The sequence below is a fragment of the Salmo salar genome, chromosome 20 (genome assembly GCF_965601325.2).
Source record: "Salmo salar chromosome 20, fSalSal1, whole genome shotgun sequence".
NCBI classification, from domain to species: domain Eukaryota; kingdom Metazoa; phylum Chordata; class Actinopteri; order Salmoniformes; family Salmonidae; genus Salmo; species Salmo salar.
In genome coordinates, this window is record NC_138310.1 from 17,495,508 (window position 1) to 17,513,377 (window position 17,870).

General features: G+C 42.3%; 1 protein-coding gene and 1 long non-coding RNA gene across 3 annotated transcripts in view; both read right to left on the reverse strand.

Annotated features, from left to right (window-relative positions):
* Nucleotides 1–17,870, reverse strand: part of LOC145862392 (uncharacterized) — a 386,091-nt gene that overhangs the window by 357,744 nt on the left and 10,477 nt on the right. The window lies entirely within an intron of this gene.
* Nucleotides 4,745–10,372, reverse strand: LOC106580019 (LIM/homeobox protein Lhx6). Of its 2 annotated transcripts, none has more exons than XM_014160561.3 (8): nucleotides 9,791–10,372; nucleotides 8,373–8,555; nucleotides 8,029–8,150; nucleotides 6,835–7,055; nucleotides 6,452–6,552; nucleotides 6,144–6,239; nucleotides 5,794–5,974; nucleotides 4,745–5,562 (listed from the first exon to the last, which is right to left on the reverse strand). In XM_014160561.3, exons 1-8 carry the CDS (start codon nucleotides 9,866–9,868, stop codon nucleotides 5,480–5,482), a joined length of 1,065 nt encoding a protein of 354 aa, XP_014016036.1. In that variant the 5' UTR covers nucleotides 9,869–10,372; the 3' UTR covers nucleotides 4,745–5,479. The 2 variants fall into 2 exon arrangements, with proteins under 2 accessions (XP_014016036.1, XP_014016039.1); XM_014160564.3 differs by lacking the exon at nucleotides 9,791–10,372 and adding an exon at nucleotides 8,926–9,769.

Genomic DNA, 17,870 nt, shown 5'->3' on the forward strand with positions numbered 1-17,870 from the left:
AGGCTATGATAGAGTTGCATAGACACACAGTGACATGGAGTCTGAGCTTGCTAAACATATCAAGAATCTCATGGACCAGTTTCATGGGCTTAATAACCTCAAATGCAGAGAACTTGCCTATGAATTGGCACAGCGGAACAACGTCCCAGACAACTGGTCAAGAAATGGAAGGGTAAGTGATATTGAACAGATCTATATCTGAATGTAGGCATACATTTAAGATTATACAATATACCACACCCCCATTCCATGAATTAAACTTCGACCTACTGTCACAGGACATCACGCACTTAACCCGAGGTCGGCTCAACCTACCCTGTCCCTATGCTCAACTCACCTCATACCAAGAGACCACTTTTTTTTGGAAAAGCTATGTTTTCAAAATGTATGTTTACATGAATTCTGATTATTTCCAGGGATACACATCCTGAAATATATGTAGATATCTTTGTTAGAATACTTAGCTTGAAGTGATACTGAATGTAAAAAAAAAAAAAAATGTCTCAACTTACCCCACTCTCCCCTAATTATGTCTGAGAGGGCAGGGGTATATTCTGTAAGCTAAAAGGCTGTTTGGAAACGTCTACTCCCCAGTCTTCCAGATGCCTGATCCCCGGTCCCTGCCAGAACAATACAATTCAGCAGCCACAGCCGGGATGATGCTTCCAAGATGTTACCAGTGAATTATAGGGTAGTGAGTGTAGCCAATCATTAATCAAACTCAAGTACTGCTTTACAGTTGTAAGATGTCACCCTGATAAATAAACACATTTTTGACTCACGCTGAAGTTTCATATTTATTTTTGCAAAGTGGAGGGTGGGCTTTGAGCCAAAGTTAATCATTTGTGTTAGCTATTTCCTCAGTTTTCCTCAGGGGTAGGCTACTCCTCATGTTGAATTCACATCTGTATGGTTCTTAGTGTAGTACTGTGTGCTACTGTAGGAATCTAAGCTTATGCTATTTATGTTCTAGCATTTAGACTCCACTGTGTACAGTCTACATTTTTAGAAGATTCTCACATTTCTCCCATATTTGACAAAAATGCACATGCGAATGACTGTAATGCCGTTCAGTATTTTTTTTTTAAACGAACTCGACACAATGTCCATAAACATGATGCTCTTGGCCTCAAAGTGAAGTGTTTCTCTCAGCACTGCTCTGCTATAGACCGTTGCGGTCTGGTTTTCAACCACTGGCCCTCAGCCAGCTAGTTTGGGTTTCAAAATAGAGAGTGGGGTTGAACTTCCTTCATGAAGACATTTCTTCTGTCTTGTCACAAAAGCAACTGATGAATAACGCTACATGTCAGAAATAACCTTAAATGCGAGGTTAAAGTACAACTATAGTGTTCCAACAACAACATTTCTCTAATGCTTAAAAAAAGCCACAATCACCCCATATTTTGTGTTGAACTTGCATGACTGGGAATCCCTGTATTATTCTTGATATCCGGTGTGAATACTCTGGGGGGAATGACAGAGAGAAGCCTTTTAGCGAGGTCAACAAGCTGAGGCATTCCTAGAAAAATATACTTGCCTTTTTACTAGCCCACAGTATTTCATCATTAGTACCTATGTTAGATAATCTAAGCCCTTCTGTGAGCATTATTCTTGTTTTTGTCATTAGCTGTTCTCTGTACTTCATTGTGATACGCTGTATGGATGAGGGTTTCTCACAACAGAAAAAAAAAATGCACATGCAAAAAAAGCAGGCGGAGAATGAAAATGAGACTTCAGAAATAAATGTTGTATTCGGAAGAGGAAGAGGAGGAAGATGAAGATTCTCTTAGCACCCGTCAGCACACTTCTGTTGACTGTTGCGAGAGCTGTTGAGTGCTGCTGATCAGTATGATGATGAATAGCAGGAGCAGTGATGTGATGTGAATACGCAGCAGAACAGAGACGAGAGGTACTGTAGATGTAATTGCTCATCAGTGGAGCTACGCTGTAATTCTGAAAGAGGAATCCTGCAATCAGAGGCCTATTCATTAGCACAGGGGCCTCATTTCATCTGTAAACACTTGAGCCCGCCAATCACAGGGCAGACGCATGACATTATGACAAAATGAGAGTTCTAACTACCAGAGATGCTTGTGCATGGAGAACCATGGCTCTAAAACCTCTATTCTGTCTGTTTCACGCTTTCATGCTTTTAGAGAATTTGATTTGACAAAAAAAACATCTAATTTGCGTTTATATGTCATTTAGTTGGACTGTAGCCCAGAATATGCCTGATTGATAATCATCTGTTTATTATTCTACACAAAGGCAGTTCTTTGCATGAAATAAAATGAAAAGGTCGTTTCACAGATTACATCTAGTAAGGTTCAAGAAAGGCAAATCAGATACACATAGCTGATAGCATTGCTTATTGGTGGTGTCTCGTAAAACCAGTCACATCAAGGAATTAAGATTTTTTTTTCATGTCACTTGGTTTGATTGTAAAAGCATAACCAAAAAAAGTGACTTTGAATATAATGTAGAGACAAAGTTATACAATTTGTATTTAAAAATAATCATTATTGAGTAATTAGAATGAATATTAAAGTTCCAAACTGTTCAACTGTTGTACCTGACTGTTCCTCTTTCCCATCTCTCCCTGTAATCGACCACATCTTGAGATTCCGTTTCCTCCTCCTTGTCTTTGTTTAGATGTGTCAATGTCCACTTGGTTGCTCCACTGATGTTGGGCGGGTTTCGTATCTCCCCTGATCCACACCTGGCTCAGTCAAAGCATGCCCATCTCTAATTAAATCTTCAATAGTCAAATCAGAGCACAAGGGAAGCCATTGTTGCTGCTTCTATCTACAATATATACCCCTCTTTTTACTGTAGCTCTGGTTTCTGTGTCCCTCCACACACAGTGTCACTGGGTCAAGAAAATGCAGTCATGTATCTAACATTCTTTGTCTCCTAATGCAGCAAGAACGTGTTCTGGGTAGAAATTTCCCATAAGCATATATCTAGGATCAGCTTACTCTCTCAATCCTATACCTAAACCATTAGGAAGGAAAATGCTAACCTGACCTTAAATCAGTGTCAAGGGGAAACTCATCTACTCCTACTCCCAAGAGCACCAATGGTCAGTCGATTGCTTGGGATGATGTGGTTATTGGATGTATGCCCTCTTGTGGTGAAGAGTGGTCCTTCTGTAGGTTGATGCCACTAAACACTGATCTAAGGTCAGTTATGCATTCTCCCCTTCCTAATGGTTGAGGATCGATTGAGTAAGACCACGCTGATCCCAGATCTGTGCCTGCAGGAAACTTTGATAATAGAGGGCCGGTGAGGCTGGATGTATCTTCATTTCAATTGGTCCCATTGGCCTTTACCAATACACTTAAAACATTTGGAATCCATGAGATTCTCAAACAACAGACAGAAACCTTACAGTACATCCTCTTCTTGGTCAAACATACTTTGCTGGTGCTGTCATGCATCAAATTCAAAGCACATGTCCCTTCATTGAATGCCAACAACAAGATTCTTTGATTTCAAGTGATTTCCCTCTGACAGAATTACAGAGAGAGAGGTTGCGACTGGGATGCCAGATATGTGAGCTCCAGACAGAGATGTCTGTTGCTGATATTTTAGCATGGAATGATTGTGGTTTCCATTTGTTCCACAGTATGTGGCAAGAGTATCAGAGCTGTTTACTGGGAAGGGATTTAACGATAGTATATGTGTGTGTGTGTGTGTGTGTGCGTGCGTGCGTGCGTGCGTGCGTGCGTGCGTGCGTGTGTGTGTGTGTGTGTGTGTGTGTGCGTGCGAGGCCTGTCAGAGTATCGTTCCTGTCTCACTTTCATTGCATATGATAAGACCTGTTTAACTCAATGTACTATTTCACAAGAATTGTGATTATGTGAGCTGAAAACACTGTATGCAATATGAGGCTGAATAGGTTTGTTAATTGAATTACTGTGATGAATAATCCGTGTTTCACTTCAATTTTATAAGGCAAAGAATAACAGGTAGTAAAACAGGTTGAAGCATTGTACTGCTTTTTATCAAGGGGCGTTGAGCTGGATTTTTCTCTCATTTTGTCAAATTCTAAAATATCAGGGAAGACGGACCGTCGACCTACTTGAAAAGAGCATTAAAATGGGAATTGATCCAGGTAAAGTGTTAAAACAGATAACTGACTGGGGTCCCTAACAAAGGAAACGGTCAAGACTATATTTTCCTGAGTTCATTATTCAGTTTGTTTGCCACAAATGCAGCTTGAGTGCTGCCAATCAATACAACAATTTCAGATTAACACAGTTAAATGGACTTATGGAATTAAACAGAGTGCTAGATCAATACTATCCACAGAGTTAAACGCTTTAAATGGTTCTTGCCATCGGATTGATTGTTGCGGACGTTAAACACATAGGGACTAAATTGGGGACCCTCAACCTGTAGCTTGATCATTACATACCCATGAATATTGCTGTTAAATACAGGTTATAAAGGATACTTGGCCTTTACCGGGTGGCCTGATGGATTTAATGTTGTTCAATGAGTGTAAGGTGCTTCTATCAGTGGGGTGAGTGGGTGGGTGGATGTGTGCACGCGCATTTGTGAAATAATCATTTAAAGTGTGTATTTTATCTTCAGCACAGCATTCTCCCTATTACACAAAACGATGGGACTTAAATCCTTAACGTAAGATTATGGGACTTAAATCCTGTCATGTCTGGCTGAAAAACCAAAGTGTTTAATTTCTATGTGAATTTACGTGAAATTATCTATTTTTCCAACACTCTTTCAGGCACATTTTATTACATCGGTAAAGTATGTACAATTTACAATAAATGATTTCTTTCATTTGAAAGCATTTTTAAAAGTGCTTCTAGGTGAAGTATCTTTTTGAATAAATAAATGGACACAAGCTTTCCATTTCACAAGCGAAATAAGTAAATACAACACACAAGGCCGCCTCTCTCTAAACACACAAGATCAGAAGAGTCTTCATCCTCACCTTACACAGAAATATGTAGTCCATGCATGGGAGGGTTTTATACAGGAAAACAGGCAGACGGAATAACAGAAAAAAGTCATATTTAAAACAAATGGAATTGAAACATGAAATACCTTCAGGACTATAAGTTGATGAATAAGACAATGAAAAAATCTGAATCCGCAGGGATTGAAATGAGATTTTCTGTTGGAAGAGTCTTCCTGTTCCTAACCCTGGTCCTGGAGATCCAACTCATTCCCTGTCAAGGAATGGGTGGTGTAATCTGGTCCTGATGATTACCACATTTGTATTGAACTGGGATGTTTTTCCAACGACGATCTAAAGTCTAGCTGCCTTTATAAAACCGTCCATCCGTTTGAATATGTGATATCTCCACCTCTGCATACTATGGAGACAGTAAAAGTCCTCTTGTATAGTAAAATGGAAGAGACAAATGTTGAAATGTTCTCAAAGTTTTAGGATGGAAAGGTCCGCGAGAGAGACGGCTTGTGGAGGAGGTGGTCTCAGGGGCATTACTTAGTGGCTGATGGGCAACTGTGGTAAGGTCATGCCTGGGTGGATGAGGTGGTTAGGAGAGGACAGCATCGAGAAGGGATGACCTGTGCACAGGAAGCAACAGAAATATATATTTGTTATTAAATGCAATAAGACTAAATACATCGCACAAGAAGCCATATGGTGATGTGACGTGAACTGAAATACACTATGGGCAGAATCATATCTTTGATAATGTTAATTGGTAGAGCAAAAAAGTTGAAAATTCGGTTAGAGCCAAAGTCACCTCAATGTACATGTATGTTTTGTCCATCGAGAGGGAAGAACCAACTCACTGTCTATATATCCATGCAGAGCCAGCAGGTGTGGTCTGTCGGGACTGCTGAAGGGGGAGTAGAGGTTGTCTGGCAGTGAGGGGGGCAATCTAGAGTGGGGGTAAGGGGCGCCCTGGAGGTGACCGCTGTGCTGGACGGGAGGGTGCTTTTTATGTCTTGCTCTGCAGTTTTGAAACCAAACCTATTGAAAATGTAACATTACTTAAGATCATTGAATGGTGTATGCAAGAAGTAATCTGGTAAAGATGAATTCTTTTATCACATCATATTATCTATGTTATTACACCATACATTCATTTTCAATATGTCTAACAACATTACACCCACTAGTTTGATATTATCACACATACTTGTATGACCCGTCTGCTCAGTCCTGTCATGTCTGCCAGCTTCTGTAAGGTCTGGGTATCAGGGTTGTTGTCTTGGTAAAACTGAGACTGCATCACCTGGGAACCGAGCAAACTCAGTCATGAAGCTACATATTCAGCTGTATATTCACTGAATCGAGCAAATTCAGTCAGACAGTCACATTCATCTGAATTATGGAAAATGGAACACTAAAACTATGCCACCCTGTCACTGCGTCTCTCTAGTTCGCACACAAATACTGCGCATACTTTCACAGACACTCACACCCATAAACACACACCTACCGTACCTGTAGCTGCTCAGCGCTGAAGGAAGTGCGTGCTCTCTTGGCTGGTTTTGGTTGGCCATCCTGATCAGAGGGCAAGGCTCCCTCTAAAGTGAGACCTGTCCCTAAGTCCCAGGAACAAGAAGGAAAGAAACATCACCACACAGTTTAATATTGTTCACTATAACTAACCTGAAAGAGATCGTGCACATGCAATTTGTGCAGGTGCTGGATATCAAAACAGAAATTCCTCGAGGTAAAACAAGTATGACACGAATTATGTCTGAATTCTTCCCCAATGCAGTTTCCCACAGGGACGAATCCTAACTTGAGAATATCCCATACATGGCTCATATTTGGGTACCCTGCTCCCTGACATTGTCTGAGACACCTGTCTGAAGACCTACCGTTCTCTGCCGCTCTCTGGAGGTTCTCCACCATGGTGTCGTAGTGAGCCCGACACAGTACCCTGCCCTCCACCAGACCAAACTCTTCCCCCGTGGACAGCTGCCTCTTACAGGAGTAGCAGGCGAAGCAGGCCAGGTGGTACACACTGCCCCGTGCCCGCCGTACCCAGTCAGTGGCATACACCTGGCGCCCGCACTGGCTACACTTGGTGCCAAACCTACTGTGATGAGACAGAGAGGAGAAGGGGGCATTTTTAGTAGTCTTTCACTGCTACTAGTTAAAGTAAATGTGTAATCAAAGGAAATGTTGTGCAGGCCAGAAATAGAAAGAAACTCTTATTGTAAAAGATTATCAACAGCATTGCTTTTCCAATCTAATTTCACTTTAGTCAAATATAACTGAGCCTACTGTTAATTAAAACAATAATCGCAGCAGCAATAGGATAACAATAGCAATATAATTATAGAATCATGATAATATAACAATAAATAGTGTTTAATTAGTTGGCATGCTACAAATAGCCTATAGAGCGCCAGTATATGACGAAAATGTGAACTTTCTGTGAGTGAGAAAAATAGCCCTTGATAAATTAAACAGTATTTTAGCAATGGCCCTGGTCGAAGGAGGGAACGATGAATTGATAAATGAAGAACAACGAAAACGAATAGCTTAAATAGAGTGATCTCAAAGTTGTAAGAATCATGATTGAGAGCAAAAATGTTGATAATGTCCACCACATTATCAGCAAAGGCAATAATTTAAATATATCTAAAGAGAAACATTCCGAAGTAATTTTGACAAAAAAATTGATATTGGGTGTAAAAGTGTGCATATTTATGATGTTAACAGATTTGTTTTTGCTATAACAAAGGTAATGCGTGTCTATGAATTGGTGTGATTTAGACCTTACAACGAAAAAAAAAAAAAAAAAAAAAAAAACCAGTCCAATCCTGTTTACTTGCCCCGAGATATAACGAAACACTTGCCTTGACATAATGTATTTTTTGTTTTAAATAAAACCTATATACCAACGGAACAGAATAGAAATAGGATATTCTCAGTATGGTCAATCTTAAACGATCTCCCTGCAATAAGATGTGATAAGTAATCCATTGTTTGTGAACATTAGAGCCAAACATAGAACATACAGCAGCCTACATTTTATGGAAAACAAATAGCAAAACTTACCCTACCTGAAATAATCCAATTTGCAAAAGATTTCTTTGTTTTTGATGTAGCAGCTATTGTGCTGACGTAATGATACTCTGCAGACTGAGCACTCCAGACATCCCACGTGCCAATTCAAATTGTTCACCTGCCATGAGAAATAAATACTCGTAGTAATAATAATAATAATAATAATAATAATAATAATAATGTAATAATAATTTGTTTGGGGTACTTATTCTATAAAATGGAAGTAACTTGAAAGATTATGTAAATATGCAGGCAACTTGTGAGGAAGAAATAGGTTTGAAATTGAATCGTAAATTATACTTGATTTGACCGGTGTAATAAAAGGCATTATAATGTTTACCTTCAGTAGGTATCTGTCCTGGATCTCTGTGCCGCAGCTGGCACACTGGTTTTTCCCGTTGGACCGAACCGGCGTCGGGGAGGCCAGGGTCGGAGGCGAACACATAGACGGTGTTACCGGAGGACTGGGCAGGAAAGGAGCCTCTACTTTCACATCCTCGTGAGGCTCCCCGTCGGAGTGAGACTGAGGTTTGGGATAGATTTTTCTTGTCATAATCTTATAGAGAGACCTGGATGCAAGGCAAAAGGCCTATAGACTCGTATGAATTACAGGACACATGGCACCGTACAAGACAAGCCCTCATAGGTTACAAGAAAACAGGCATTGCATAGAGTAGGCCTGAATGCAAAGAAAGATCGAATGAAATGGGCTTACTACAACATTATGCTACTGAAAACAAAACTTCAAAGGCCTGTCACAAATGTAAACTATGAAAATGGGGTTGGGAAATGAAAAAAAGGGAATCCAATTTCGGCCAAGTCTCCTATGATCATGTCGAAGTTCCTATTTTGATTAAATAAAATCGTTAATGTCTTATGTTTTAATAACTCACCATTATGAAGCTATTCTGTTTGTGGAAAAACAGCCGTGTAGATGAAGCCTGGAGCTGCGACTGAAGTCTGCTCTGCGCCCTGCTCTGCTTTGCGCTTTCGGCTATGCATCCCTACCAGCCCATACCTCAAGCTATATCCGGTGCAAAACAATGAATAATACTTTCTCAGGCATTTAAATCCTGGCAACAAAAGATAATTTTGATGAAGCAATTAGAATTAGGATTTCTTTTCCCCTTTATGCACAACCCGTAGGCTACCTCCTAAAATAATCGCATAGTCTAATAGTTCCCATGCAATCGAAAACACTGAAAAGATGGACTACCTGCAATTAGTGATGGCTTCAAATGCTCGAGATTAGAGGCAGCCAGGGTGTCAATTTCAACTGTCAATCAGAGAAGGCATCGCGCCACCAGAAGAATTGCATATTTTAATTTTAATAGCCGTAATCGAAAATCGAATTTCTGTACACAAGACTAGGATGTGAAGAGCCTCTTGAACGTCGCACTATTCATAGGAGACAATGTACATAACTTGAAACATAAAGGAGCGTGATTGTCTCGGCTTCGCTTATGATAGGCCACTTGAAGCTCTCTTGGTGATTATAACGGTATTCAAGAGTGCCAAAAATCTGGGTTTGGGTGGGATTCAGAATCCATTTTGGCCTTCGTTTAAACGAAATTACGCTAGCACAAATGTGAAATATCTATATAATTGTCATTAAACATAGGCTGGAACGTGGAAAACAAAAAGCCAATCCACTAGGATATTTCAGAGAGCAGCGCAAGCAAATAAGTATTCACTTGTAATGAGTCGATAGGCTATAGAGCATAGGCACATTTTCAAATGATATGTCATGTGATGTACCTGATCAACGAAAACATTGTCCAATAAAACTTTGTTCTCCTCTGGGTGTGGGGACAGAGCTTCATTTTTCCAGTACATGCAGGAGACCCGTTAACACTGTTCAGAGGCAGGCGGTATCCAAATCGGTCCCGGGATGGGTTCAGTAGCGAATTATGATTTTACGCTTGAAAAATTACAAACAGCAAAATGCATTTTCCCTGGCTCGAAACTCCATAAATATACGTTGAATTATCTAGGACAGTTAGCCTTTTTTTTGTTTATCTTACTGTCACTGCCTGTTGGTGTTTATTTCCAAGATACAGTTCTTTGCATTGTGTTGTTGAAGCTGCAGCCACTTTCTCTGAATTAGTCCAAATCGAGTGAGCCGTGGCGTGCGATGTATCGGCATGCGCTGAGTTGGGTAGGCCTATCCCGCGCGCTCCCCTCTGTGTCAGTCGGTGCGTTCAACAAATTCAGCGACCGGTGTCCATTCAAGAAAGCTCTTGAGCGGCTGGGGACGGGCAATAACTGGTCCTTCAGGCACTCCCCCTCCACCTCTTCAAAATGGAAGTTACTCCCCGTCTGCTTTGAGAAGAATAGGAATAGGTGGGTGGCAAAAAGAGCAGAATTCATTTTTTTGTTGTTGCATACAACAGATGCATAAATATGAGATATAGCATATACAGTTGATTAAATAAATACCATTGTGTAAAATATAAAAATGTGGCTTTAGAAAAATGTAGAACATGTTTTTTCGCATTCACATTGTCTGCAGTAGGCCTACTTGTGATGATTTGAGGACTGAATCAGCGGAATGCTTACATTCTTGCTAACCAGAAAGATACTGAAAAGGTTTAAATACACATAATATCAAACACAAAATCTAGGTCTACTTATTTGATCTGGTTTCATAAATGTAAAAATCTCTCAATATACGTGGACATGTCAGAAGTGTGTGTGTGTTCCATCAAAGTATGCCTCCCCATAAAACCATGCCGTCCATCTTTCATGTCTAGAGAACACACTGCAGTGTTCAACGTGTTTGTGAGGACATGAAGTGCTCCTTGGAGGTATGATTTGTTGCACATTGGGATTGTTTCAGGAACCTCCATTGATTTAGGCCTGCTTACTTGTTCTGAAAGCAAATAAACAAAGGTGATTAAGTATGAACCGGAGGAGCGTCATTGTCCAGAGTGTTACAACAATATATTCAACTGTGTCAATTCAGGGGAGTGTCACTTTCCCAGACTCCACCTGCAAGCCATCCATGCAGCTCTGTAATGGCACAGCATGGGATGGTCAGTAACAGGCTTTTGCTGTCTCCTTCAGTCCTTCTATATTATGAAGTAGAATATTCATGCAATTAACTGTAACCTATGATCCTATTGTAATACATTCAAATAGAATAGATGACTCTCTCTTTTCTGTTTAGTCATTCTGTAGTCTCGGAAATCCCAGACCTATGCTGGAACATGGTTCACATTGTGGGAGGCGACCCATCTGCCTAGAGAGAATAGTCATTCTGCACTGCATCAGTTTCTTTGTGTTTGCTTCTTCAGCTGCTGCTCTAAGAATTTACTGTAAATCAACTCAATTGTGAAGTCTGTTAAGATTGGCTGTAACCTCAGATAATAGGAAAGTTCGCTAATGGCGATGTGTCACCTGCTGCATCCTGTGCTGTTCTGTGGATGTATGAACAGCATGTTCCACACAGAAAAATAAGTGTTCAGTACCCCACCTCAAAAACAACAACCTGCATTACACGTGCTGAAGCCATCACAGTCACCGAATAGGCCCCAGTGGACAGTCCATGGGTCAGTACGTCGAGGACAGATTACGTGTGTCGTTGGGTCTGTGTGAACGCGTGTGTAAAATGAGGAGGGGTTATTTGAGGACGTTATTTATTTGTGCGCTCAGTGCATAGAGGGGAATTATCAGCATTAAGGAAGAGTCCTGTTGTCTCACTTGGAAAACTAGTCAACTAGAACAACGTGTTCTAGTCTGTCGGTCTTTCAGTATGTAACAGGTAAACTAGGCTCTTGTTAAAGTGTTACTTCATTATTTGAGGTGACAGGGGAGAGACGGGAATCAGAAGATGTTACCTTTTATAGATTCTATCGTCATGATAGCTATTTTCTCTAATGCGTATTCGTGTAAGCTACGGTATTTGCTTTGTTCTGAGTGGGTGAAACAAACAGCCCCATCTCATGGTTAATACCAGTTATCACATATTGCAATGGCACAATCAATCTATTACTAGTCTAGTCCAAAACTGTTATACTAGTCTAGTACAGGATTTGGAATAGCTCCCAGCTCAGGTTTACTGAAAAGTATCTCATTAAAGTTGGCCTCTATATCAAGAAATGTTTTTGACCAGATGTCTATGTCCCCTTCAGCATAATGTGGAACAAGGCTCACTAAAGTATGTTGATCTTTCCTGTGCAGTTGAGGTAAACTCACACCCCTCTGTATCGTTCCAGGGTTTTCCCCTGATGGTGTCGATTACAGATGTCCCGCCCCACACACACACACACACACACACACACACACACACACACACACACACACACACACACACACACACACACACACACACACACACACACACACACACACACACACACACACACACACACACACACACTGACAGAATGACAGATGCTCTGCTTGGCATGTTCGCTGAAAGAAAATGTTTGGGGAACGAGGCAGCGAAGCCCAAACCCAACACTGGGACCTTATCTTGTTTCTGTAGTACCTCTGCCACTGTGGGCTTGTTTCACCATACAACACACTGCAACACTGTGGAGTTGGAAATGATGGGTGAACCAACGGGTGCTGGCAGTTTATTATATTCATATTTCCATTGGTCCGTTATTGTAGAGCACGACAATACAAGTTTGTTCTTGCTTACTTTACATTTATTAATTCAATATATTTCAGTCAGCCCCCTTTTGGATACTTTTTTTGGGTAAGCACCGCAGCTCATATACAGCTTTCTCTATATTTTTGGTTTGGTGCAGAGATTCCTGAAACCCTTTATTGTAATGGAAATTACTCAAACATTATCTCTGATAAGTAAGCTAACTAATGGGTGGACACATGTTGCCTTTATAATGACATATTGAATTGTGACCTGGTACAGATGCTGGCCCATGGTTGTCCATCCCCATGAGGAGTTCACTGTAACACTAGGCTGGCGCTACTCTCAAAATAAAAAAACTCTAGTTGAGGTCCTGCATGCGGCCAATCTTACAACAAACAAAGGAAATAACACTTTACACCAACTTTCTCTCTGAAGCATTGTTGTACTGTAAGTGGACAACAAAAACTCTACAGTCATTAGACAAACAAGTTTATTTGAAGTACAGACCAGGAGAAATGGTGGGTTTTTCAGAACTTAGGCTCCATATGACAGCAATTTAAGGGCATTGTGTATCTTGGCCTGAGTCGGGAGCCCATGATGGATGACAGCAGAGAAAATCACCAGCCGCTGGCTCCAACACAGACATGCAAATTGCTTTCAGCTGATTGCTTTATTTTAGTTGATATTTATCAAGTGGATTACAGTATGCCTCCGTGTTTATGACTAGGAGGCAGCCGATAGGTTGGAGCTGAGCAGCAAGGAGAGTTCATGTTTTTTCTCTGAAGGATGTAAAATATACAGGCTGTAAGGGGACTCTGTAAATATGGTAATGGATTGTCCACTCGTTTTGGGGGTCGTGTGCAGGTGTCCAGGGACGCGACTGACTGACTGACTGACTGACTGACTGTCAACCTCTGTGGTAAACATTGACACAGTTATTGTATTGCAGAAATCCTGCCTTTGGTAAACATGCCAGCCCCATCCCTAACCCCAGCCCCAGTCCTAACCCCAGTCCTAACCCCAGTCCTAACCCCAGCCCTAACCCCAGCCCCAGTTCTAACCTTAGCCCTAACCCCAGCCCTAACCCCATCCCTAACCCCAGCCCTAACCCCAGCCCCAGCCCTAACCCCAGCCCCAGTCCTAACCCCAGCCCCAGTCCTAACCCCAGTCCTAACCCCAGCCCTAACCCCATCCCTAACCCCAGCCCTAACCCCAGCCCCAGTCCTAACCCCAGCCCCAGTCCTAACCCCAGCCCCAGTCCTAACCCCAGCCCCAGCCCCAGCCCTAACCCCAGCCCCAATCCCAGCTCCAGCCACAGCCCTAACCCCAGCCCCAGCCCTAACCCCAGCCCCATCCCTAACCCCAGCCCCAGCCCTAACCCCAGCCCTAACCCCAGCCACAGCCCTAACCCCAGCCCCAGCCCTAACCCCAGCCCCAGTCCTAACCCCAGCCCCAATCCCAGCCCCAGTTCTAACCCCAGCCCCAGTCCTAACCCTAGCCCCAGCCCTAACCCCATCCCTAACCCCAGCCCCAGTCCTAACATCAGCCCCAGTCTCAAATACGTGTGGAGTGGGGTTGGGGTCAGGGGTCAGCTATTTACACAATCAGGTAACTAGCTTCAGGAGGAAAATGGTTTCCTTCCGACACTTACCTACAGTGACCCGAGCAATTCACAGTGAAACAAGCCCTAATCAGAAGAAAAAGCCCTTGGGTCCAGAATACACCCTGGCAGTGAGCAATCCCCCCAAAACAGGGCGTCTTTGAGTTCAAGTGTTTAAACTGTCAGATCATATCGGCTCAACTTGGAGATTATTTGTGCAGCAGGCCATTGTATGTTTGTTTTAATGCCGGCTGCAATATCCTGCTCCTCCTGTTGATCCTAACAACTCAGAGTGTATCCAATCTAGCACTGTCAAGGAGAGGTGGCCGAGGCTTGCCACTCGTACACTCTAAACAACCAGAGGGAATACTCAAGGTGGGACAGGAAGGTGAGGAGTATTTATAAGTGTGGGACTGGATAGAGTCTGTAACCTGGACCAAAGTCAGAGTCATTTCTCCTCCACAGCAGTTGGGTTTCAATGAGTCCCCCTGCTCATTCGCCACTGTTGAGAAGGAGACGAAACATGTGATACAAGTCTACACCTTTCAACTGCCCAGCACAAGGATAGATATAGGCAATTGGACATTTATCAGGGACTGAGGGACAAAGACTTTAGTTGACAGGCCATACACTCCCGGTGTAGAATTGTGGACACATCATCAAGTGACATAACCCACAGAGTAGACAACCAAAGTGCTACAGCAAATGAGCAACTCATGCTCTTGTGTGTATTCCATTTTGATGCACAATGAGCAGAGAAAATCCCTAAAGGACTCCTTCACTAATTGCCTTTGAACGCCTAAACCCAGGCTCTTACGGCACGGCCCCTGTCCCGGAGCTCACGTTGACTACATTATAATGAGGGCCCTCTGTGTTTTCTTGCAGTGAACTGTGCCAACTTTCTGACAGATGATAAATGCGCACAATACTGGCTCCCCTGTCAGCCTACAGATCATTTCACACTACACACCGCAGGGGGGGCTGCTCCTACTAGCAGCACTATATTTTGTTTGGTGACGATATACTCTTAGGCTATACGTTGACTAGACTTCCTGTCTATAAAATACATTTTGAATTGTCACTTGTGTTGTAGACATCATTATGCATGTCAACCTACACTGAGTGCACAAAACATTAGGGACACCCCCTTTTGCCCTCAGAACAGACTCAAATCGTCGGGACATGGACTCTACAATGTGTCGAAAGCGTTCCACAGGGATGCTGGCCCATGTTGACTCCAATGCGTCCCACAGTTGTGTCAAGTTGGCTGGATGTCCTTTGGGTGGTGGACCATTCTTGATACACACAGTAAACTGTTGAATGTGAAAACCCAGCAGCGTTTCAGTTATTGACACACTCAAACCGGTGTGCCTGGAACCTACTACCATACCCCGTTCAAAGGCACTTAAATATTTTGTCTTGCCCATTCACCCTCTGAATGGCATATATACCCAATCCGTGTCTCAATTGTCTCAAGGTTTAAAAATCCTTCTTTAACCTGTCTCCTCCCCTTCATCTACACTGATGGAAGTAGAATTAAGGTGATATCAATAAGGGATCATAGCTTTCACCTGGATTCACCTGGCCAGTCTGTCATGGAAAGAGCAGGTGTTCCTATTGTTTTGTACACTCAATGTATATAAAGCAGGTAAACCTATAAAAACTCAAGTTGATCCTATTACAAACTCACAAAGAATCAAAATCCCACACCATATCTCCAAAGAGGGCCATCAAGGTACTTCTGCCCCCCCCCCCCCCCAAAAGAAATTGAAGAACTCATGTCGAATCAGCTGCTTCTCCTCAGAGTTGTTACAAATGGGATTCGGAGGGCCTCTTAGAGCACCAGCACAGCGTGGCTCTGTCGTAAACCCCATCTGAGATAATACATGATGCTCCCCACCACCACCAGAAACCATCAGTTAAAACTGAAGAGTCAGTCCACTCCGTACTCTCACCAACTGGACAGGAAGTCTGCTAATCTGAAACCTGATCCAGGGGGAAGGAAGGACTCAGGAACCAGCCTTCAGTGCTTTCACCAATCATATTCATCACCAGGCCAGGCCGCCTGGGTCCAGACTCATTAAGCTACGCTGCTGCTCTTAACTAAACATCTATTCCATAAAATAAATGCTTCCAGGTTACTCAGTCACAGTCAGAGCCCAGGTCGGAGACGTATTACGCATCTGATCTCAATTACTGCTGCCTGGGAGACCTATAGGAGCTTTTATATGAGCCAAATAGTGCAGTGCGGCCATTTTAACCAATAGCAAGATTATAGCCCTATTCAGATACGGTATGAGCATTTTTTTCATGCATCTTGAAAAGGGGGAAATTATTATTTGATAATTGGTTCCCGGTACTTTTTCATTCCTTTTTATATCCATCACGAGATGATTGTCATTTTGCGGCTGCGAGCTCAATTTGGAGAAACATCAGACATAGTCAAGTTCAGACTGATTGTTCTGAGGTGAATAGAATAGAAACATTCATATTCTATGGTGGGTACTATATAATCACAGTCCGGAGGGAACTGTATTGGCACAGCTTAATGGAAATCAATTAGTTTAGCTCGCAATACTCCAGTGGTCAGATTTAAAATCTCCATTTTGTGATAAGCCTAAGAAGAGGAAAGCTGGGTAACATGTGTATCTTCTCCCTGATGGAGTGGCAGCCATTTTCAGAGTGGATGTATTACTGACACAGTCTTGGGCTCTTGGACATGAACGATACAGGACCAGCTGTCTCTCTTCTCTCTCCTGCAGTCCCTGGGCTGCAGAGTGACACAGCTACCCCTCCCCCTTTCTCTCTTTCTCTCCCCCTCTTTCGCTCTCTCCCCAACTCTCTCTCTCTCTCTCTCTCTCTCTTTCTATCTCTCTCTCCCTCAGAACATACCAAATTAATTTGGCAGACTCAGAGGGTTGGGATTGGCTCATGCTTGGGCTCCATTGAAACACAAGACCATAGAGTTAGATAGAGGACTCTACAGTATATGCATAAAATCCATTTTGGCATAGACATTGCCATTGAGGGTTCCCACTATTTTAAAGTAGTCAACTGGTTGGGACTTCCTATGGGTTAAGGAAGGATCACATGATTCCATCCGGTCTTCAGGAGGGATCAGGCAATGAATTATACCCGTGAACAAATGTTCCATGACTGTAGGTGGCAGTAAATTGCCAATCTTGGCTTTATGCCTGTTCAAACAACACACTCTAGGTGGCAGTATGCACCCTTTAATAGAAGAAGAAAATTGTTGAAGAAGAAAATTGACCACTTCAAATGGAGATTGCCTCAATGGTGCTGCCCTTGCGCTCACAGACGCCACAATGGGACATATATAAAGATGCTCTCTCGATCATTCTCTATGGCCAAGACCGACTATGCTGATGATTACTTTTTAAAGTAAAAAAGACCACCTCTCCCTCTATTGGATTATTGTAGTTTATCGAGGGATGCATTTTAATAGTCTGAAGTATTTTTGTCTCATTTTCTTAACCTGCACTGATGTGAAAGAACTGCCGAAGCAACTATATACACACACAAGCCATTTTCATTCATGTCTATCTCAGTTGCATTATGCCGACATGGCGGCACACATTAAATAACATGTTTGTAATACTTATCTGTGTATTTGTTAG